General features: G+C 42.3%; 6 protein-coding genes across 6 annotated transcripts; 2 read left to right on the top strand and 4 right to left on the bottom strand.

The window, feature by feature from the left end:
* Positions 1-2049: 2049 nt before the first annotated feature.
* On the top strand, positions 2050-3882 carry FMAN_15251 (uncharacterized protein; the record flags this gene model as incomplete). Its single annotated transcript, XM_041824832.1, has 1 exon — positions 2050-3882. One exon carries the CDS (start codon positions 2050-2052, stop codon positions 3880-3882), a length of 1833 nt encoding a protein of 610 aa, XP_041690273.1.
* A 143-nt stretch (positions 3883-4025) lies between these two features.
* Positions 4026-5354, bottom strand: FMAN_15250 (uncharacterized protein; the record flags this gene model as incomplete). The annotated part of the gene is made up of 1 exon (XM_041824831.1): positions 4026-5354. The coding sequence occupies one exon, from the start codon at positions 5352-5354 to the stop codon at positions 4026-4028; it is 1329 nt and encodes a 442-aa protein (XP_041690272.1).
* A 5178-nt stretch (positions 5355-10532) lies between these two features.
* Positions 10533-11873, top strand: FMAN_15249 (uncharacterized protein; the record flags this gene model as incomplete). The annotated part of the gene is made up of 2 exons (XM_041824830.1): positions 10533-10551; positions 10591-11873. 2 exons carry the CDS (start codon positions 10533-10535, stop codon positions 11871-11873), a joined length of 1302 nt encoding a protein of 433 aa, XP_041690271.1.
* Positions 11874-14160: 2287 nt separating this feature from the next.
* FMAN_15248 (uncharacterized protein) lies at positions 14161-14571 on the bottom strand (the record flags this gene model as incomplete). Its single annotated transcript, XM_041824829.1, has 1 exon — positions 14161-14571. One exon carries the CDS (start codon positions 14569-14571, stop codon positions 14161-14163), a length of 411 nt encoding a protein of 136 aa, XP_041690270.1.
* A 1367-nt stretch (positions 14572-15938) lies between these two features.
* FMAN_15247 (uncharacterized protein) lies at positions 15939-16411 on the bottom strand (the record flags this gene model as incomplete). The annotated part of the gene is made up of 2 exons (XM_041824828.1): positions 15939-16263; positions 16329-16411. 2 exons carry the CDS (start codon positions 16409-16411, stop codon positions 15939-15941), a joined length of 408 nt encoding a protein of 135 aa, XP_041690269.1.
* A 2228-nt stretch (positions 16412-18639) lies between these two features.
* FMAN_15246 (uncharacterized protein) lies at positions 18640-19260 on the bottom strand (the record flags this gene model as incomplete). The annotated part of the gene is made up of 1 exon (XM_041824827.1): positions 18640-19260. The coding sequence occupies one exon, from the start codon at positions 19258-19260 to the stop codon at positions 18640-18642; it is 621 nt and encodes a 206-aa protein (XP_041690268.1).
* Positions 19261-23130: the final 3870 nt, after the last annotated feature.

Below are 23130 nucleotides of genomic sequence, written 5' to 3'. Positions count from 1 at the left end.
TTTCTGCGTGACCAAGTCGAGGACCTTGCGCACGAAAGTGCCTATAATCGACCTCCTGTATAAACCTCTTGTATAAAGACCGGAAGTTGTACGGGAGTGGAGACCATGGTAACCGGTTAGTCTCATCCAGAGTTCTGCGGGCATAGTCAACGAGAGATAGCAAACCCTCAGAGACAGGAAGGAAAGTCTTAAAGGCTGGCCTCATTTCTAGTACACAGTGTAGTGGCTCTATTCCCTACTGGACTTGCGAATAAAAGACGTTGATTTAGTCTTTCGAGGGGGTTAACAATTAAACAAGCGCTTGGGCAACAGGCCTCGAACTTTGGCCAGAGGAGATTGATGGCGCTTGGGAGAGACATGCTCGCCCTTGCGACGATAAAGAGTGTTATCACGCTCGTGACCCAGGTCTTCCTTGGGGCATTTTTTGCTTGATTTAGCCATCCCATTGCTAGGTCCCTGGTCGCCGACGTAATGGAGAATATTGCTGAGTGTAGTAGTGGAAAAGTTACTTTCCGTCTTGTAATGTTCACATATATCGTGGTCATCGAGACCCTGCAGTGCCGAAAGCTTAGGTGTAAATTCAGCAGCACTATAAAATTTTTATGCGGCACCTGCACTTAGTTTGGTTGCGAGTGGACGAATCACCATCGCCGCTACGAAGACGACCACAATACTAACGTAGATATCTATGTAGCTTATATTCCAGGAGAGAAACCAGAAATAGTAAGCACTTATCGTCAAGCCTTTTGCTCAAACTCCTACATTGGTCTGAGGCTAGTCCTTCGCCATGACTCCGGGCCAGTTGAGCCAAGGCCACTCAGTAATATAAAGCCATTACAATCGATATCGTATGTCTCAAGATACTAAATTGACATCAATATCGCCCTTTGCTTATCGAGCCCTCTTCCAATTCCGCTAGCTAAAGGTCGATTAAGTACTGTGATTCGCTAGTAGTTAAATGACCTGGATTTCTGCTTGCCATTCTGACACTTAAGTCAAGTAAGGACGAGAGTAAACAAGATCCCTTATTATTTTTCAGGCAGTTGACTGCAAAATAGCTACTCTGATGATTAAGAAATAGCGTCTGGCAGGTAGTTGGGCCTTTTACCAGCCCGGCACGAATTAAACCCTCTACACCACCCTTTACACCATTACCCTGCAGCACAGTGCTGCATCTTTTACCTATAAGAATGTGCCAGAAGCTATCAAAATAGGAGAGATCATTTAGATCCATAACGACTATATTGAAGGATTAAATCTTGCGAGGAGATTAAGGTTAAAGAAAGATAAATAGTTATAGTCTATGAGCAGGAGCAAAAGCAGGAGCAAGCGCATAAGTATGCGATCAGTCACATTGCAGGCATAATTAACATAGACTTAGCACTGTTTCCAAAGCGGTAAGCAGGCAGGAAAATAGAGTTTGAATATTCTGCTGGAGATAACACAGGCGTCAGGACATAAGGCAATTTACAGGTGGCAACCGACAAACAGGGGCAGGCGACAATCTAGAATAAAAGAGTAAGATATAATCACTAAACATTATTTAAAAGAGAGCTTTGACAAGATGTTATCGGCAAGTTACGATTCCTAATGCCCATACTCTGCTACCCTAGGATGGCACGGCTCCGCTACGCGTATGCGGCTAAATATCGGCTTATTTAGCATTAAGACCCTGTTGCGCTGTAAGCAGCCCAGCCCTATCTGATTGGTCAGAGTGAACCCACTGCGCGACTTCGGTTAAACCGACCGCCACTTTTACTTGTGAAAAACAAGGCTCTTTCAATCAAAGCTGGAATGCTCGTTGTGACTAATCTACGCTTTATACAACAGACCCTGATAGGTTTTCTTACCAGGATCAGAGCAAAGCCACTTGATAAAATATGTTTGAGTGCATATTTTCATACACTGTCATCACGCTTTGGTGTTCACAACATATCCTGTAGCAAATCAGTCTTCGTTTCTACCATTCTCCCTCTCTCACGGCAGCCCCTGTCAATCTCAACCTCCGCTTAGGTTAGCTCATTTCCTCTATCACTGGAAATGGACTCGATGTCTCAGAGCAATTATAACAAACCAAAGAACACTCGATCTAGCACGCAAAAAGTACGGACGGGATGCATCACCTGCAAAAAGCGTCACATCAAGTGCGATGAGACCAAGCCGCATTGTAACAACTGTCTAAAGAACCGAGGACATTGTGAAGGTTATGCTACCACTAAGGTCGCCCCCAAGAAAGTGACCGGCCCGATTGAGCTTCGCTGGGATCTGAGGCATGGGGGTGCCAAAGCAAGCTCCAAGCTTGAAATACAGCTGCAAGTTCACCCAGACTCGGTTGACTTCCGAGATTGCACAGCACATCTCTATTTTCACGAGTTTGTAGGGCTGGTCAGAGGGCCTTGGCTCAATGCAGCAGCTAAGGACGACTTGTGGAGGGTGACCATGCCACAGCTCGCTCGCAACAACGACACATTTCGCTCCGCTGCTATGGCTATCGGTGCACTGAGTCTATGGCATCGTCATTCTGGTCGCAAAACGCTCCGTGCGGTATCAGTGCCCGTGCAACTGGTGGCTGATCAAGACAAGCATTATTTTCATGCTGTTGCCTACTACTGCTCTTGTTTAAAACTACAACGCTACCGAAGATCTCCTCAAGATGCAATTCTCCTATCTCTATTACTCATGTTCTTCGAAAGTCTTCGCGGCAACAGACAAGCTGTTTTCGACCATATAAATCATGGACTAACTCTATTCCTTACTCTCTTGACGGATCAAAATGCCCATCTTCTCATCGCCAGTTTAGCTCCAAATCCGAAGCCATTTCTCGCCGCCGTGGCAGATGTCTTCACTCTACTATCAGCGCAAGTACGGACTGTTCTTCGTGGAAGAGTCGGCCAAGGTATCTCTCTTCCAAACCTAGCAAAAGAGTTGAGTGATAGAAATCACTCGATGGAGACTTTCACGTGCCTGCTCACCCGAATGTCAGTCTCATCTATAGACACTCAAATCCCGGCTGTTTTCAACACTCTCGATGAGTTCGAGCAGTATTGGGCTTCCGGTAGTCATCGCCATACCAAAATTATATCTATCATGGCAAATGAATTACAAACATCAGCTGGGAAACGTTCAACCAATCATGATGTCAGTGACTCTTTCTTCTTGCAGCTTTTGGGAAACAGCCGCATTGAGGAGTTTTGCAAAAGTTCGGAAAAAGAATTCCAGTTGCTAGATGCTGCATTTCTGCCCCTTTTTGACAGAGCCATCATGACTGATATCGGATCACCGGCCTACTTTAGAGCTCTTTATTTACGCTTGCAGTACCTGGCCAGCTACGTGATTGAAGACCCCACAAATTATCTTATGTTTGAGACATTGCGCTCAAAGACCCCCTTCTTCCGGCAGTTTCTATCTCTGGCCGATACTATCTTACGAGCTTCCAGCCAAGAGGCCGGGAATCCAGCTTCTTGGCTGTCGTTACAATGTGGTCTCGTGTGGCAGATCTTCAACGTAGCATTGGTGTGCCGGGACCCTCTAACTCGGGATGAAGCGCTATGGTTATTGCGAGATTATCCTGGTCAGGACGGGCTATGGAATACCAGGTCACTTTACCTGTTGGCCTTGAGAAATCGCGATATAGAAAGAACAAATGCACAGGAAGGTACATCTGAGGAGCAGTGGCGGCGTCTATGGCGTCGTGAATTTGTTTTTGAAGAGGGCGGTAATCGTATCCTGCTTCGATATTTAGATAAAGATGAGGAGACTCGAGCTTGGCAGATGGTCGAGGAAGTCGCCGAAACCGGGTCGGGTTTTGACGACGTGGAATGGATACGACAACCACTTACTGGGTCAAAAGGATTACTCATGGCGGAAATATATTGCACTTGACCGTTCACAAGATGTTCCACATTTTCGTTTCATGGTATTCTCTTAACACTATGTCTTCATCATCTACTTTCTATTCTTAGTCTTCTCAAACTATCAGAATCTCTCACGATCGGCTCTATGTTATGTAACGGAAATGCATAGCACTAAGTACTAATACCTCCGACCAGACTCGCGTACTTGAGAGAATTTAGTGTCGCTGCGTACTGGTTTGCTGCGGGCGAAAGCGTAACGATAATCGTAGAGTTGCCACTCCCAGTCTTCAAAAAATGCTCCCGCAGCACCATGGTAAGGGTTGAGGATCGGAAAGGTATCCTCTCCTCATTTTGAGACCAAGCTCTTATGACCTCCTTCAGTGCCAACAGATCGGTATTTATCTGCCGACCTTCTTGGCGCTCTTGAGGTGTCTGCCTCATGGTTGCTGGTCCATTCTTGGTGCCATCACAATGCTCTGCACCAGCAAGGTCGACAAATACCATCTTCGCGCCAAGGCATGGGGATGTGCTTGAAGCGAGGATTTGTTCAATCTTGACTTCGGCATCCGTAACTCTAGCTTCAAACTGAGCCATTTCCAACTCGACTGCCTCTATCCGTTCTTGGTTTGGCCGGTAGTCCGGGTTAGGTGCCCATCCTCCATCAGATGTGCGGACGATGCCTTTCGACTCCTCTTCTATCTTGACATCTGTGGCACGCTTACCCACAGGCACAAGCTCAGACTGCCGGTCATAAAGAGCATAACGAGCATCGATTAGCGGCTGGCTCACAATTTCTAGCTCCAGTACTGCGTGAGTTCTGGAACTCTGATCATGGATGCTGGACGACCCCTCTGCACGTCGGCAGATGGCTTGGATAAGCGCTTCCTTGAGGTTTCCAAATTCCCAGCACGGACGCTGGACAATTGGGCAGACTCGCACTTTTCCTCCATCCAGAATTTCAGTCTTTCCACGAATATGGACGTTACCGTCAGGTCCTTGGCGAACATAACATTGGGTACGGTGATTGAGCAAATCAAAAGCGGACTTTTGACGCAGTTCAAACAGACTGAATCCAATACCCAGTTTCTCCTCTTTGTTTTCCTCATTGATAAAGCGTAGCGCGTCAAAGAGCTGTCTCGAGGCGGCTAAACATAGCCCGAGTTCTCCAGTATCTTGAAAGTCGTATCCAAAAACCGTGTGCGTCTTACCACTGCCGGAGTGACCGTATGCGAAGAGGCTACAGCTCTCACCGCGCAACATCTTCGGGATGTTCGGGGCCACAACCGCTTGGTATACATGTTGGTTATGATATTTGGGGTCGAAAATGGTATGAAATGCCGGCGAGCTCGTCCACGGGCGGCCCTCAGTTAAAACTCGAGGCTTTATAGCAACAGCATGTAGAGTGCCTGAATCCGACTTTGTCTTGTAATCGATCTCTCCAAAGCCAATTTCCGACCTTGAGAGCGGTCGCCACCGGGCAAAAACATTGATGGGGCCCATCTTGAGAGGAGTGTCTGTTGTTAAGGGAATTCTGTTTGCATTGCAGAAGGAAAGTTGCCGGCCATGTAATACGACAAGACATCTCTTTAAATATATACGGATTTATGCGGATGTTTAGGGCTAGAAGAGCCCTCGAGTAAGCTTTGTCTTTGTTTGTTTCCTTGCGTCTTGTTTAGAATAGGTAGTGTGGTTAATACTAACCGTAGCGCAACTCCACCACACTTAAATCATACATCTCTAATTGGTTCGCCTCTCGCTAATGCGCTCCTCGTAAACAATATTACCGCTTTCGAATTGTTACGACAACTGCTCCACCAGCACAAGGTGTGTCATCCCTCCTACAGGCTGTTTTGTTAATTTTTTTGGTCATGAGGGTTAAAGGTAAGTACCAAACAAGTGATTTACTCAAGTCGACTTCTTCATATGCAGTAAAACTATATTACTCCAAAAAAACGTTCATCTCTCTCTGTCTGCTATTTCAGACATTGCCTTCAAAAGGCGTGTAATTTCGCGATACCAGGGTGAGAATCTCGCCAAGAATCTGGAACTGGTCGATGAATTCCAGGAGATGGCCGCTAAAAAGGGCTGCACAGCCGGTCAGTTGACCCTTGCTTGACTGCTGTCTCAGGGAGACGACATCATCCCGATTCCAGGAACGAAGAAGATCAAGTACGTAGAGGAGAACACTGCCGCAGTGAATATCCAGCTGATGGACGGCTAAAAGAAGCAATTGAGGGATCTGGTGGATGCGGCAGCTGTTAGGAGAGATAGGGGCGTTGGCGACAGCGCCTTTACTGATATGCCAGAGCTGTGAAACCGTAACTTTTTGCTGGATTTAGCCACCCCATTATATTCTTCTAGCAAACAGCTCATTTCATCGAACCTTTCTCAGGTCTCGGCTTCGGATCAAGTGGTTATACTGCAGCCACTGCAGCCGCATCTAAAGCAACTCTGTGGGCTCCAGCAGTTATAAAACCAGAGAAGGCGGTAAAGGTAAAGGGGATGGGGTTCCAGCAGTTGACGCATACCGTCTTTACTAGTATAGTTCGCATCTAGACCATCTTTCGGCCGTCGCTTGATGTAATCTTGTCTAACGGTGCCTGTTGATGCAATCTCATTGCTAATGCCATACGATGCGCCGGGCCCAAGATAGATCTGGGGTGTGAGTGATCCATTCAGAAGGATCGATGATTATTAGTGACGCATCCTTGGTAACAGAACATTCATTGCCTCCTGTTCGATCAATGACATATTGAACAAAGACGACACTGATGGCCTCGGAGACATCCGCGGGCTGTTCCTCATCGGCCTCGATTTCACGGCCAGGCTGCAGATAAGATAGTTGTGAATTTAAACTGAGATAAGAAGAGATTTAGATGATATAGTATTATTGTCTAAATTGTGAAAGGGATTTGTTATTTGCAGTTGAGCTCTGTAGCCGAGAGATGATATCAGCGCACGGAACTTAGTATTTATGTTTTATTTCGAGATTTATCATTATACTCACCAGGTGGCTTCGAGCAAGGCCATAGCTTCCGCTATTCCTACCAAATTTACCGGCGCACCCCAACGATGATTCATCTGTTTAATGGAGCTATTATGTATCGCATTATAGACTCAATCTTATGACTCTATCAGGACTGTTTGTGTCCGCCCGAGTGCTCATCCACTCTCCATCAAATGTCCGCAGGAAAGGCCCTTTATCGCCTCGAGCTGGTCAGTCTCCCCAGCAGCACTCCTTCATATGTCGCTAGGAGCTAGAGTGAGCTCCATTTGCCTGTCCAAGGCTATCTGTTTGATCCGGTTCCTGCTGTAAGACTCCCCCAGCCCCCCATTCGTCCATGTTTTGAAGTTGCCGACCAGAAGCTTCTTCACCCTGAGCTGTGAAGTCGAAAGTGGACTCATCGACCGGAATCACAATAAGCGGCTAGGTCTCCGGTGGCTGAAGTATTGGAGAATATTGCTCAGTGTAGCCGTGGAAGAGTTGCTTTCCGTCTTCTAATGTTCATATACATCGTGGTCATCGAGACCCTGTACAGTTGGCTGAAACGTGCTGTACGAAATGGAATTCTGGTGTACAAAGGTAATAGACGTGATACCATTCCTTCACAATACGTCTGAAGATCAAGTGCACGATATCCAAGTCAGTACCTATATACTTGAATGTGGAAAACATAAAACCAAGGGCGAAGGAATCGGCCAATTCCTGGACTTATGTGCAACCGGGTTGAGTCTCGGTCGTATGTCAATTGATCACGGGAGGATTATGGGAAGACGAGCCTGGACCGCCTTGAACCTCTCATGCTTCCTCCAAGAATAGAAACCAGAAGCCAGTGATTGGTACTGCTTCGACCTCGATGTATTCAGTCGACCTTCAGGCACAGAAGACGGCATCGAATATTGAGGGATGGATGAGTCTAAGTCTAGGGCACGCCAGTATAGGAAGGTCGATGCTCGTTGAACTCCAGTGTGGCTGTGAGCGTATGATGAGGGAAGTGGCGAAAGCCCACCGTGCTATGGAGAGAACGGGCTTTCCGATCTACGGAGGAGTATTGAAAGGGTGAACATCTCCGTGCATTGTCGAGCTGAAAGAGACTTGTCCTTGTGAATGCAGGTTCCTGTCCATATCTGGCGCATTGGCGAACGCTCCGGCACGAATGGCACTTGATGTTATTGCATCCTGAACCACGTCGATCGAGAAATGGCAGCGGCTTTATCTTGAGCAAAGCATGGCTGCCATTAATTAGGGCAGGTCTGTGTAAGAGCTTTGCATCTGTTCCCCACCTGTAGTCGGTCGGGTGAGTGAACAAGCCTTTCCACCATCGCTGCTATAATTGGTCGTATGTTTGGCCAACTTCGTCGATGAAGAACTAAAGGTGCAGTGAAGGTCATGCTGTCGACCGTATGCTATGTTGCCATTTTTGGATCCAGTCGTCCTGGCGACAAAAACTCCTAGGGAGATGCCTTGACAATATTGGGCCAATTTAGCCAGCGGCATCACGTGGACCGAGCTTGACCGCGGAGATTGATTCCACCTTTGGTTTATGTAAGATGATTGGGTACTCGGTATTCCACCGGAGTCCGCCACCTAAGTAGCTGGTCTTAGGCAATAAATCAAGGCCATTCATGGAACAGGGAGACACGGGAGGCTCTTGGTACATCGCACGAATACACACACTAACCGCACCACCACCACTCCTGGAACTGGTAAGATGAGGTTTCAAATATGGTGAAAGACAAAATAAGTTTAAGAGCGCGAGATTCCTCAACGCAATTTGGGCTTGGGCTGTTGAAATTACGAGGGAAATTCGGGAAAGTCAAAGCAAAGCGTGTCATGTTTAAACAGGCCAGCGAAACAAACCATCAAAATCATGCTCTGGTCTGGCTGCAGATTGGTGTGCGGTTGATACTCAATCCTGCTCGTCTATCATCGGCGGGAAGCTGCATTAATAGGAAAAAAAGATTACATTACCCTGTCTTCGTTGTTATTTTTCTGAGCATTGTTGAAGCTGTTGTTATGGGGGCGGCTGACAAGCTCACGGTTCTGACATTCCAGTACTTGTGATGATGTTTGGGAACTGACAACTCAGCATGAAAGGCCCGCGCCGTGTAACCAACAAACATACATATCATCTCGTTTAGAATACTCACGGGAATTGGCTGTGGTTGCTCGGCCAGTTCTCAAAAAGTGCTGGGGAGAAGGGACTTACACAGCTAAAATTGTCATTCTGTTGACTGCTATTGAGATTGAGTTTCGGTATTAGTGTCGATTGATAGATTTGTTGGGAATAAACAGCAGATCCAAGATTATTGCCAGAAGGAATGAAGGATAGTTAAGAAGATGCATATCCATGATAAGGTACAAAGGCAGTGCACAGGCCACGGCCCGCGATTCTGGGGCTGGAGCATAGTCACTGGCAATCGACCTCATACGTAGGCTGCTACCCGTACAGCCGGTATCAATGACCCAGCCCCCAGTCGCTGAGCAGCGAATAGTAACAGGAGGGGCCTGGGGCGTTGTCGGTAGGGCTGAGCCGTACCGTTCAAATGAGAGAGCGCGTAATGAATGGGCGTAGTGACCTGTCGAGCAGAAAAACGTGGTGTAGAGTCCCAAAATCTGAAGCGAACGCGAGCTGCTGTTGCTGTTGGAAAGAATCAGCCTGCCTGCAACGGCAGCTTTGCACCAAACCTATCTCCAACAGCGTCAACATTATTTCCTAAGCACAACGCATCAGCTTCTTCCTTTTGATACAGCATAAATTCCCATCATGCAGCAACATGAGGAGCAAGTACGCTAGCTCTGTTCTGTTGGATTGCTGGACATGCGCGGGGCACCCACTGTCAAGCCTGCATCTACCCGTCTATCACATCTCGTCAGCCGCTAGCCAGTGCGGGACGCACTGGAAGCGTTTTCTTTTTGGTGCAAAGTTATCGGGTAGCGCAGATTAGACACGGGAAGTATGAGGAGGAGACGGCAGAGAAAGAAGTAAAATAAATGAAGGATATGTGATCGGTGCATGTGTCTTATGAAATTCCATCGCTATTCTCTGTTCTGTTCTGTCTGCAGTATTTTGGTCTTCTGTTCATGAGAATACAGCCTATTTCCAGAGTGTCTACAGTATACTCATACCCAGCTCATCTGTTTATGCTTTCTATGACCGTTTGACTCTACTCTCTGCTCTTTTAAGGATATACCTTACTGCTCTGTAATAGAAAGGCCATTACTATCACTCTCACCACACTTCTGCTCCATTGACATCATAGTCTACGACAGCCGCTCCATTTCCCTCAGATCTTTCATCATAGCTTCTAATGACGATGCCCAATGCGAGGTATACAGCACGTGGTACTCGCTTTCGAACTGGTACAAGCACGTGAAGCAGGGATGTCATCAGTGTGGACAGTGTCAGAGATTCTACTCTGACTATGAGGAGCATGCCGCGTTATACCATAGACAGGTCTTGCACGAATGTTAACTGTACTGGCGCGCATTCACGCGCACCGGAAACTTGCGAAGGCACTTAGATGAGGGGCAGTGCGAACCTTAATTGCTTGGCTGTGGTCGGTCGCATACCAGGGGCAAGCAAGGAAGATCGCACCACAAGAAGAACTGTCCGACTGTACGGGGACTGAGGCAGCCACAGGCACCTCCTGTAGTCTCTGGCAATGGAATTAACAATGGATGGCAGGCAACTACGTAAGAAACTAGACAACACTTTGACGACCGAGTGATCAGTGCTGATTGTTTGCAGCGATGCCGACGGAGAGGATGTGCCAGTTGATGAAGGTGTAGGCACCTCAGCCTTACGACCCAGTCCCTCGCAACTTATTTCCGAATACAGCATCCAAGCCACCACTACCATAGAACAAGGGAGCCGGGAATTCGAATCGCAGTGGGACAAGGCATCTGCAAACTGTCGATCCAAGTCGGACGCCCCGGCCATGCTGGAGCTTCTGACAAAGGTCTCTGTTGGACGACCCGTCACAACGGCTGGCGCATGGAACCCAGACCTCACAAGCCAGGCGATTGTGGTATGTACTATGGCCGAGGCGGTGGAGATATTCCACCAGGGTCCCCTTCGTATGCCTGTGCTCGTCAAAGAAGCCAGCGAGTCCTCTTCTCGGATGACGATCTCCAACTTCCTCGATACCCTCAGCATGAGAGATTCGCTCGACATTCATGACTTTAGCAAGCCTTTAGAGAAGCACAAGGATGGACAACCTATCAACGTGCACATGCCCGACAGATATCCATCAGCGGAGGTCGTGAGGATCTTCAACGAGCGGAGGACCAGCGACGGTCTGCCCGTCAATCTGCTCAACCTCGGTTGTCAGAAAGAAAACGCGGTACCGGCTTATTTCTCGAATAATAGAGACTACGATCCGATGCACATGCGGACGGACAACGGCAAGTTGGAGCAGCCGGAGTGGCGCGATCTAGACAACTGCTTGGTGTTCCACCTCCTCACGTCCAAGGGCGCCGCGCATTTGCAGCACGTCGACAGTCATGGCGTTTATACCACGGCGTTGACGGAGGTGACCAGGAAGCTGTGGCTGGTCTGGCTGGGTCTGGAGCTGGAGGATCTGGAGACTCATGAGGTGCCTGACGGAGGCGTTGCGATCTTGATAGATGAAGGGGATATGCTGATCCAGCCTACCAACATCCTGCATGTACCTATCACGCTGGAGGATATGTTAATAACGGGGACGATGTACTGGCATAGTTCCCACTTGCTTGATATACTAAGCCACACCAAAGCACAGGTCAAAGACCCGACATTAACGAATGAAACCATCGCGAGGCAGTTTCTCCCCAAGATGAAGAGTCTCCTCCGGCACTGGGAGGTAGACCTCGCCGACCCACCCAAAAAGCCGCCGTACACCTGGCCACCAGCCGAACCCCTAGCTGACTGCGTCAAGATTGTTCAGGTAGGTTTCACTTCGAATGCAGGGTTAGTGGTGCCTAATATATTCCGCAGTGGCTCGACGACGGTTGCAAGTGCGAAGGGCGGTGCGTAAAACGGACGAAGAAGGCGTGTAAGTGTAAGCAGATGGGGAGAGTATGTGACACGAGATGTCACTTTGCAGATGCAGATAAGCCGTGCTGTGTCGAGAAGCCCCGGGTTGCTCGCCTCGAAATATCATCCGAGACGGCGGGCAAGCGGAAGAATGGGCTAGGCTCGGGGCAGGGGACTAGAAAAAGTCAGAGGAACGATTGGTTGTCCTTAATAATGAAATAGTTAGTGTTGAATTCGGGTGAATTTGTATGGATCTATGCCTGCTGCTGACAGGAATAACGCCGAGTCTGTCAACAGCAGCGCTCCCATAAGACAATTTCATCTCCCGGATAAATGCGCTCTCTTAGGATATTAAGGCTTCATGGCCAATTCTTTTGATTCTTTTGAACAGCAATGGAATGTCAGAAGGAAAATAAGGCCATTCTCACCAATAGAAGCAGTCTATCTTAATATTGCGTTGGAAGATAAATGCGCTGCTTGTAACAATACAAGTCAGCCGCATCAGCAGCAAGTGAGCGTTGGAGCATGAAACGTGTACTGCACAGGAGAGTCATAGCTATTCTTGTCAACAGCATCATCCATTTTAATCTAGTCAAAGAGAAAGATCGCTTGCTGTCTGCAGGAATGCGGGGGTCATAGATCTCACTCATTGCCATCAGCAGCAATAAACTTTCGGCGGATGGAATCCTACTGCCGGTAAGAATGCAAGGCTGTTCTCATTAGCAGTAGTGGTATGAGATTCCAAGCTTGGAGCTGCTGCTGAGAAGAATACAGGGGTACAGTGGTAAACTCTTCTCAACAGTGGATGACCGATCTTTGTTAGCTTGTGGGGTTTATATAGGTACTGCTGGGTTCTTGATCGCTAGATTCTGGCATTGACTGTGTTCACTCCAGTAGCTGGCCATGCTCTTCTCCACCCCTCGGATTTCATGATCGTTCAACCTCTTTGTCTTTTAATATTTTATTTGGTCAACTGCGCGACTAATAATATCCGACTTTGACTGATACTCCATGACCAGCCAGAAGGCAAGCTTCAATCTTCTGGAGGTAACAGTACGTAATTTGGGGACGGAAATACCATGTATTGTTTATCAATTCCGAAACAGCCACATATAGAATCTTGGCTAATGTTCATTCGCCAGCCAGTCGAGATCTAGCCATATTGAGTGCTCATTCAAATATTGGGGGCCCAGAGAGGCGTCGCCTGGGTGATGTGCTATTGGTGATGCCGAGTCGCTACACCTTCCAGTGCTGTCCATCAGAGGGGGCCGGTCAAACGCCCCAAAGCCGCTTTATATTTCCGCCAAGTGACGAAAGGTCGCTTTGAGCAGTGATAAAATGGGAAGCAGAGGATAGATCTGAATGAAAGGCTGATGATTGAGGTGCACAGCACAGCACAGCACTACTGGGGAAAACGCATGGGCCTGCCCATGCGAATGCTTTGGTGGTTTCTAGTCAAGAGATGGAAATAAGTACAAGCAGATAAATGTCGTTTTGCCGTTCTTCCAAGACTTTAGTCATAGTTTATTTTTATTTGCTTCTTAATTTATCTCGCTCCGAGAGTCAGATACTGATGAGTGGCGAATAAGTCAACAGCCTCGGCCAATTCAGCCTAGTCTGTTAGAGCTTAATTACAGCATATCGTTGCCAGTCTTGTTTGCTGTCGCATACTCATCGCACAGACATCTCTATTGAACTCAAGATGCAGATGTCCGGGATCCAACTCTGAGTACGAACACGGTGCGACAGCCTCAAGCTCGCACAAATCGAGAGCGAAAGCCAAGTTCAGTGACGATTAGACCGGTCAATCCTCTGTTGTAATTCTCTCTGATAATGTATTAATATGAATTCCGAAACCTTGAATATCGTAAGTCTCATGCAAATGGAGCCTTGGAGCTCATTACTCTGGATTTATTCGCAATAACCGGTCAAAATTAACAAAGAACAATCTACTACCTAAATACATAAATCTTATCCTCGACTTGAATTATTATTACCAGAGGTAACGCTTATTGCTTTATCTGAGCGATAATCCACGTCACCCGTGTTAGCTGTCTTTGTGCGTGACAGGATCCAGGGTCAAGGCAGCTATTGTGAAAATAACTGGATATCATCGACTTGCTAAGATCTATATGGCACATTCTAAAAACTCCTATTCCTTATCACTTATATTGCAAGCCAGTATCACCTATTGCCCCTCTATTCTTCTCGCTGACATGCTTAACCTGCTGGGATCAGTTAATAGCAATTCATAACGTGGATATAGGCATACACCCTCACCGATAGCTCTACACCTTCTTTCCACCATCACACAGAGCAGTAGGGTTTATTTGAGCCTCCTCTTCGCCCTTGCAGTGGTTCGTAGCCTCATTAGAATCACCAGCGACGACAGGATTCTTGTCACGTGCAACATGATGAGAAGCCTCCTCTGATTCGTCTGTCTCGTCTTCGGAATGCATCGGAGAAGCTGGCGGAGAACTCTGAGGATCTAGATCCTCCAAGATATCCTTCATTAGAAGCTCGATTTCCTCGGGGAAAGGCGCAAATGGCTTGCTGTCTTGATAGATAGGGAGCGTAATATCATCGCCGGGCACTCTGATCTTCTTCCAAGGAGGAAGAGGTACCTCTGAGATGTCTACATTGTTGTCCTGAGAAGAGACCTTGCGCTTCATGGTCTTGGTGGGGTTGTTGGAAGACATTATCTTGGAATAACTGTGATCTTGGAGACTTTAAGATGCCATAGAATATGATATATTAAACTGTGGAGTTTGGGGTTTTGTCCTTTTAAATATATAATCATTCAGTTGTACTTATGTTACGTTTAATCCTTCATATCGTCACATGCCAACAGACAGGTTTAAGACTATAAAGACAAAAGACAGTAATAACAAAGGATTCTTTATGAATGCTGTTAAGAAGGCTATGCATTACATAGAGCAAACAGGAGCAATCACTTGCAGCGGACCATTGACTTTATACTGACTTTTGTGGTCTCTTTGTAAATGTAACTTTCTAGCCTCCCAAAAACCAGGGTCTTGTTGAAGAAGCAGTCGGGTTGCTGCAGACCCTCAGATGCAGAGGACAAAGGATGAATTCAATGAGCTTTGATGCGACAGACTCTCTGCTGCAGTAGCCACATCAGTATCGGTGCTTAAAGTTACCATAGCCGCAGCTATCTGTCTCGCCGGCTACTCCGATTGATGAGAGTCCTGGGTGATATACTGCTGCCACAATGCACGGACAGATATCATTGCGCAACGCGTTCTTCATCTCCAGTGGCTGAAAACGTCGTACAATTAGATGTTTATTTCTTTGTTCTAGAAATAAGACGTGAATTTAGGCTGTCTCTCCCACACCAAGATTCACACTCTCGCTTTACAATAGCCCCGTTTCCCCTTCCCCCTGGGGGATTTTATTGGTTCTGCGATGACTGATGTTATTATCGCTTTTGACGAAACCTCAACGTCTGTGGATTTGACTCATCGGTCAACCTTACTCATGAGACTTTGCCCCCTGGCTGTAGATCTGACTCCCCTTTGGGCTCTCCGGTCTGGGGTCTTCCAAATTACTCCGCTGGGTCTGCTCAGAAACAGTAATTATCTTTGGCTGTAAGGTCTGAGCAATTATCCATTCAGGCTGCGGGTGTGTTCCTTGGGAACACACCTCATGTTCCTCCAGAGACTATGGGACTTGACATATATTTCTGTGGCCCCCGTTGACAGGAGAATAAATGTTTGATGTCCACTTGGCAATCCGGCTGACTTGCGCCATTGAACTTCTGAGATTCTATCGATGATATTAGGTATCTGTTTTAACGCTATAAAGCAGGTAGAGTTGGCCAAATATCTGGGTACTCTTATTTCATCGACATCCAGACGAATACCGAGGACGTGTGCAATAACATCATAGAGGGGTTGCGCAGTCAGTCGTTCTCATCAATAGGCATGGTTAAGCCCGGGACAGTGCTCCACTACCAGACTTAGTAAAAGCCCGCAACCAGGGGCGTGTCAGTAAGGGTTTACGCCGACAAGAATAGCGCCGAGATCGGCAACAAGCTTATAGATCCTCACGGGTCAAATTCACGGTCAAGGGCGTCATCACCGTCGAGAGGCCCAAGCCGAACATGTTCATGTCCAGGAAGACGTTGGCCCAGGGGCTGGATCAGGGAGATGGACATTATACACAAACACGTGTGAGACTCAGGTCCATGAAGAATCCCATCAACGACCACACCGTCACGGTCGTTGGAGAACGCATGACCAAGGTCGAGCTCCCGGAGGGGTACGTAAGCATGGACGGGAATAGGATCGAGTTCGAGGACACGCACGGGAAGATGAGGACGGTCAAGTGCAACTGAGGCATCGAGTGGATCATGCAGGTCAGGTATATGCCTGCCCTCAAGCAGCACTCCCCGAGCGAGCCCGTGATGTCGTTGGAGGCCCCGAGGGGGACTTACAGGCCGGGCGCGCCCAGGACGACAGGGGCACAGCTGATCTCGACGATGATGCGGAACCTGACCAAGAACGCGACCAAGGCCATCTCGAGCAGCGGGTTATCGGACTTCACCAAGTGCTCAGTCTGTTCGCAGGCCTACAAGTACTACCCGCGGGTGAAGCCGACTAAGATCACCGCTGCGGTCATGCATCACGCGTTGAAGCTAAACGAGTTCGCGACTAAGGCTATGATCAATGACGGGAAGCGTGCTCACGCTCAGGCTTTACACCTCAGACACACTTTAGTACACCAATATGGCCCTGTCTGTGTTCTTGACGTCACTTGTGTCTACGTGCAGGAACATGTCCTTGACCCTATGCAGATTCTCGACCGAGTTCATGCTCAGGATCGGTTCATATGACGTCAACTTACCAAACGTCGTGGTTAGGTAGGACCTCCCACTGCTGGTCTTGACGACGTTTATAGTCACAGGCATTTACCGACCCCATTCATGGGCATGTTGTCGTGCATGAGACCGCATCCGTACCTGGAGACACCCAAGAACTCCAGCGTGTTGATAACCATGATGTGGTAGGAGATGCTGAACGAACAGACGGTCAGGATCTCGTGTAAACTCATGACCGTGATCACGTCTGCTTGACTCAAGAAGTCATCAGACCTCCCTGAAAGGTACAGCACGCATCTGGCATTATTCGTGATCGAGATGATCTGCTTGGACAAGTCCCTATTCAGGTCGTAGGGCACAATCCTCCTTAAATGTCTGTTCCTCTTGACCCTCATGACGTCGATGTTGGGTACATCGGAACATATCAGAACTTGCCATCTCATTAATCTCCTGGAACCTACCAGCGCTAAACGAAATGATTCTATACCTACCGATGGACGCGTTCATCGGCGCCACTTCATACATCGTTCTCCTTATCTTCAAGGGCATGATCTTAATGTCGTACAGGACCGTAATTATGCTCGTGTCCGCGATGACGCTCGTGAGCTCCCTTCTTATAATATCTATAGTTTTAGGATTCGTGTTGATGAGCTTCATTCCCGAGCTCAATATCTCGACAATATAGGGATTCAGACCCCTCCCAATTCACGATAAATAGCTCACGGCACAGAAGAGACTTACCACAAATTTCCCAAAATCAAGGATGATCCTATCTCCACGCCAATGCACTTCCATCAGCAATGCACTTCCATCAGCAATGCANCAATGCACTTCCATCAGCAATGCACTTCCATCAGCAATGCAAGGACTACCAGTCTAGGTATCTCGACCACGCTTTTCGGTGGGAAGGGGAATACAAGCAATAGCCAAAGGTCTTTTGAGGCAGAATCACCGACGGTACAGACGAGGACATGACCGAGAAGCGTAAGATGTCCCAGAAGAATTATTGTTCCCACAAGATCACCGACTTAACTTAAGGGGGAATAAGTGCACAACCTGGCGTTAGTCTAAACCCTTTCCACGGAGCCGACGCATGCTAGCTTTTCTAAGAGAATGTGCTTTATGTGCGGCGAAACCCGATGAGGCTATGTTATATGCCTTGGTATTGCCAAGCGCTACAACTCAATCCAATCATTCGATTGCACCAAGTGTTGACCTTCGTATAGTAGCGTTGACAAGACAGAACAAACTGAAGTCAGCAGTTAATTTATTACATACATTCAGTTCTAACCGCAGCCTGCAGAAGGAAGACATATTATCATTACGGCTCCACGACCTCTAGGTTCTGATATAATGCATCTCTATTATTCCAGCTAGCTCCCCTCTTTTTTGTCTAATATCCATTATACCAAAGCAGTTTTCTGGATATTGTCACAAGCCAGACTCCGCAAGGCACGCACATATAACCAAGCCATCCGAATCTACAACCTGATTTATATCCACTGTTCAAACCGTCAACACTCCTACCTTGTTTGAGCTCTCTGCGTGAGGTCATGCTGCCTTCGTCAGGGGTACAACTCGATAAATTTACAAGCCAACAACATCTACATTTCGTACATAAGTTGATGCTACGCTGACCCTTAATACTACGTCTCTATTAGCTTTAAGGATTTGTGGTTGTATTTAGCGAATAGAAAAGCAAGAAAGAGGCTTGGCTTTACTAACAGAATTGCTGCTATATATAGACCTCAACCTAATTTAGCCTTATACTCTGGCCTTAAACTTTAACTGAATTATACAAGACTATTTTAAGTAGTATAAAAATATAACAGTTTAAGGGAATTTAATAAATAAAATTTAAAAAAAAAAAAAAAAGCAAAGCTTAATTCTCTAACTATACCTCCTAAAGCTTACTAAGGCACTAGCTTTAGTTATTTCCCATCACACCAAGTATATACGTTTTGGTAGTAATATCTATATCCAGAACGGCGATTTCCTCCTCAAGCAGAAAATGGCAATCACGCAATCTACCTTCTTCAGTTTTCCAATCGACAAGTCTCTTATGAAATTCATCGACATCACGGCATTTCTCCTTATCCGTGATGGGCTGTCCGACATTGTCGGACGACTGACCACGAAGGACTTTTGCTTTGTAGGAATCACCGTAGGCTTTACGAGAACGCTCGAGATCCTTTAGCTTCTCCTCAATCTGTGCCTTCTTTTCCTCCTCCTTCCCCTTCGATTCAATGGCCGTATCTAGCGCGGTATTGATTTCCTTTTCAATAAGCCTTTTGAAGGCATGCCGTCTAAACGTGAAGAGGTCCTCGATGAGGACAGTCCGATTTGTGTCCCACTCAGTGGGATACTCCACAGGCTGTCTGTTGTATGTATCGTCAAGGTCAAAGCAACCATTAATAACTCTAGCGAGTTCGATGGCTTCCTGTATAGTTGAGTTAGCACATCGACTGGTATTTTGGAAATAGAATGTTAGTATCTGGCGTGCACGACGGCTGTCAGCATCCCTCAGGGCAGATGCATCCATGTCCATTGTTAAATACGGAGGAGTCAGTGTAAGTATGTTGGTGGTGTTGTATTGTCTCTGAGGCGTGTGAATGAATTGTCGAAATGCAAGGGGTAAGAGAAGCAAAAGCCGCTGTCTGTTAGATAGTCTTTATTATCTCTATTGTAGTTTATCCTGTATTTATGCAAAATAATCTTGCCCCGTAATTCACTTATGTACTATTGTATATTGTGATTCTTTGTTTTTGCATATTTATGTTCGACCATATAGAATATTCTCCTTTGTTTAGAGTTCTGTTCAGACAAGTTAGGTATGATTAATTCATGGCGAACACAACCCAGCAAGGATTTCACACTAGACACAAAGTAGATGTTCAAGCCTTGATTGAACATGGAATAATATCAGTAATTATATTTACACCCATAACAGCTTGTTTGCTTCCTACTTACCTGCTTTGCTAGGAAAACCTTACAGTAAGTATGTATAATATTTACATAACAGTATAATATAGTGTTATAAATATTAAAAATTGCTAACAATTTATAAGCAGTTTATTATAACTAAATAGCGTATTATACTATAGTAATTAATTAGAAATGTTAATATAATATTTTAGTTATTAGCTAAATGTATTATTTATAGCAGAGAGTTATAGTTAAGAACTTAAATTACTATAAAGAACTTAGCAATTAAGTAGCTATATTAAAAATTATAAAGTAAATAACTATTAGTAATAAATACTTATTAATTAAATATATTTATAGAATATAAAGATAAGTATTATAACCCTAGCGGCTATATTATATATAAAGCAGGACCTCTATAAAACCTAATTAATCTTACTATAATAACTAAAACTAACCTTCTACCTATATAATTTATATTAAATTAATAAATATTAAAATAATTAATATTAAATTAATAGCACTTTAAAAATGCTATACTTTAAAGATAATAATAACTTTACTTTATATTACTTTTATTTAAATTGTAACGGTTAGGTTTCTAAACAGGTAAACTAGTCTATATTAGGTTTATGTTTGCAGGGTATATAGGGCGTTATACTGAGCACGTTAGTGAAGTGTCACGTCTCTTAATAGTTAATAGTGTGGGTAAGGCTTATTGAGGTAAAGAAGTGTTATTAATAGCTGGTAAGCTAAATTCTATCTACTGCTAAATAAATATATATATATATTATGATGTATGCAAGTTAAACGGGGTCGGTTTGACTCTGTTCGTGACTGTTTGTCATGCAAGTCGAATGGCATGCGTTTGACCAGTACAGGGTAGGTAGTTCTTAATTGGGTGAAAAACAGTGGGGTGCATATGTACGTGCGTAAGATTATGTTAGGTCGTAACATAAATACTTTAAATATATAAAATATATTTATTTAGCATTTTTATAAATTCTAGCCTATTAATTATTAATAAAACTTCTTTATATTAATTAAGCCTAATATATATTAAATTTACTATTAAGAGATATAATACTTTAATAACTACTTAATATTATACTTTATATAATTTATTAATAATAAACCTAAATATAGCTTAATTTAATATAATTAAATCTAACTGTTATATATTAATAGCTTTTATTTAGACTGTATTATATTATATTAAATAATATAAATATAATATCTATATTAATTTAATTTATCTAATAGTATTTTACTGTTTTTATTAATAATAACCTTTTTATTAATTAAATTATAAAGAATAATAAAGATAATTTCTTTAAAGAAAAAGATAAAAAAGTTACTTAACTTTAATAGTAAGTTATTAATATAACTATTAAAATAGCTAAACTTTATTAAATATTTATAAAAACAATAAATCTTTAAGCCTAATAGGTAATTAATAATTAAAATAGACTTTAAGAAATATAAAACTTTATAAGTACTATAGTAATAAGTAAAGATATTAAAGAAATACTTAAGCCTAATCTACTTAAATTATTTAATAAAACCTTTAATAAATTAGCTATATTTTTTACTTAATATAAAGCCTTTATAGTTTATTACTTAACTTAATTTAAAAAAGACTTTATTAAAACTATATATATTATAAGATGCCTTAAAGGCATTACTATATAATAGTTTTAATTTATTATAGAGAACTATATTAATAAACCTAAATTAAAATAGTAACTTTAAATATTTATACTTTATAATAACTTTAATATATTTAAAAATATACTTAAATAAGTATTTAAAATAATTAATAAAAAAGGATATATTAAATAATATATTAAATCCTTAAAGTAAATTAAACTAGCTTTTAAGTATATAGTAAAATATTAATAGCTAATATTAAAGCTACCTTAAAATTAAAATATATTTATATTACTCTTTTTTAATAGACTTAAAAAAACTATTTAAATAAAACTATATAAAATATCTAAATTTAATATATTAGTTAAATATATTAAAATAGCAGTAAAAATTAATAATTACTAATATATATAAAGAATTTAAAATAATAAATATAATTTAAGATAATAAAAAAATAAACCTTATTATAATATAAACTAAAARAGATAATAAAATAATAATACCTCTTATAGAATTAAATTTAAATTAATAACTATTAGAACTATAATTAAAAATAAATTAAAACTTATTTATTAAAACTATAATAAAAAAGATTATAAAGACCTTAAATATAAAAACCCTATTAAAATTAATTAAAAGTATAAATTAATATTTTATATYTTAAAAAGTAAAAAGGTAAATACTATTAAAAAGAATAAAGATAATAATAAACTATAAATAGCTATTAAAACTATTAATATAATTTAATTTAAATATAATAGATCAGGACTGCCTAACTTTACTTAAGTATATAATTTATTTTTAAATAAAAAAGAAATACTTAATAAGTATTATTTAAATATTCTTAAAAAATAAAAACTAATTTTAAGATATATTATATTAATAATAGAGATTTTATATTATAATAGCCTAAAAAAATAAAAAATAAAAATAAATAAAAATAAAAAGAAATTATATTATAAAAAAAAAAGAAAAAGAAATTAACTTTAACCTAAATAATGAATTTAATATTAACTTAATCTTTAATAAAAGTATAAATAAAATACTATTATAAATATTTAATTAAATAGAAGTATCTTTTAAAATAAAAAAAAATACTATTTAATATAATCCCTACTTAATAATAGATAATATTTCTATTAAAGTTATAATAAAATAACTTAATTAATATTATAATAATTTAAACTATATATTAGCCTTAAGAGTTATTTAAGACTTTAAAGCTAAAAAAATTAAAAAAAAGGTAAATTAAACTATATAGAATATAAAATATATATTATAGTTTAATAAATTTAATAATTAAGTTTAATATAATAAAGCGCTTAAATATATAAAGCTTATTAAAAGAAAAGTAATTATAAAATAAAATAATATTATTTATATTTAATTATATATAAAAAATAAAGTAAAAGACCTAATAATACTTAAAGAAAAAATTTAAGCTAAAAAAGATTTTTAAAGGTATTTAAATTACTTAAATTACTAATAGATATCTTAAATATTATATATATAATATTACTGCCTATAATATTAATAAAATATAGAAGTAAATAATTACTTTTTAATATAAATTAAAAAATAGAAAAAATAAAAACTCTATTTAATTATTAATACCTTAAGATATTAAATTACTAAAAGATATAAAGAGACTTAAGTAATTAAGTTTATAGTATATATTAAAATATATAAATAAGCCTTAAATTATATTAAAAACTTTAAATATATTATAAAATAAAGAAAATATATTTAAAATAAACTAAATAAAAAAGAGAAAAACCTAAATAAAGATATTTATAAAGCTATTATAAAAGTAAATAGGCTAAAAAGAAAATAAAATAATACC

Source organism: Fusarium mangiferae (genome assembly GCF_900044065.1).
Source record: "Fusarium mangiferae strain MRC7560 genome assembly, contig: FMAN_scaffold019, whole genome shotgun sequence".
Classification (NCBI taxonomy): domain Eukaryota; kingdom Fungi; phylum Ascomycota; class Sordariomycetes; order Hypocreales; family Nectriaceae; genus Fusarium; species Fusarium mangiferae.
Note: the sequence above shows the minus strand (reverse complement) of the source record. Positions and strands in the feature narration are given on the sequence as shown.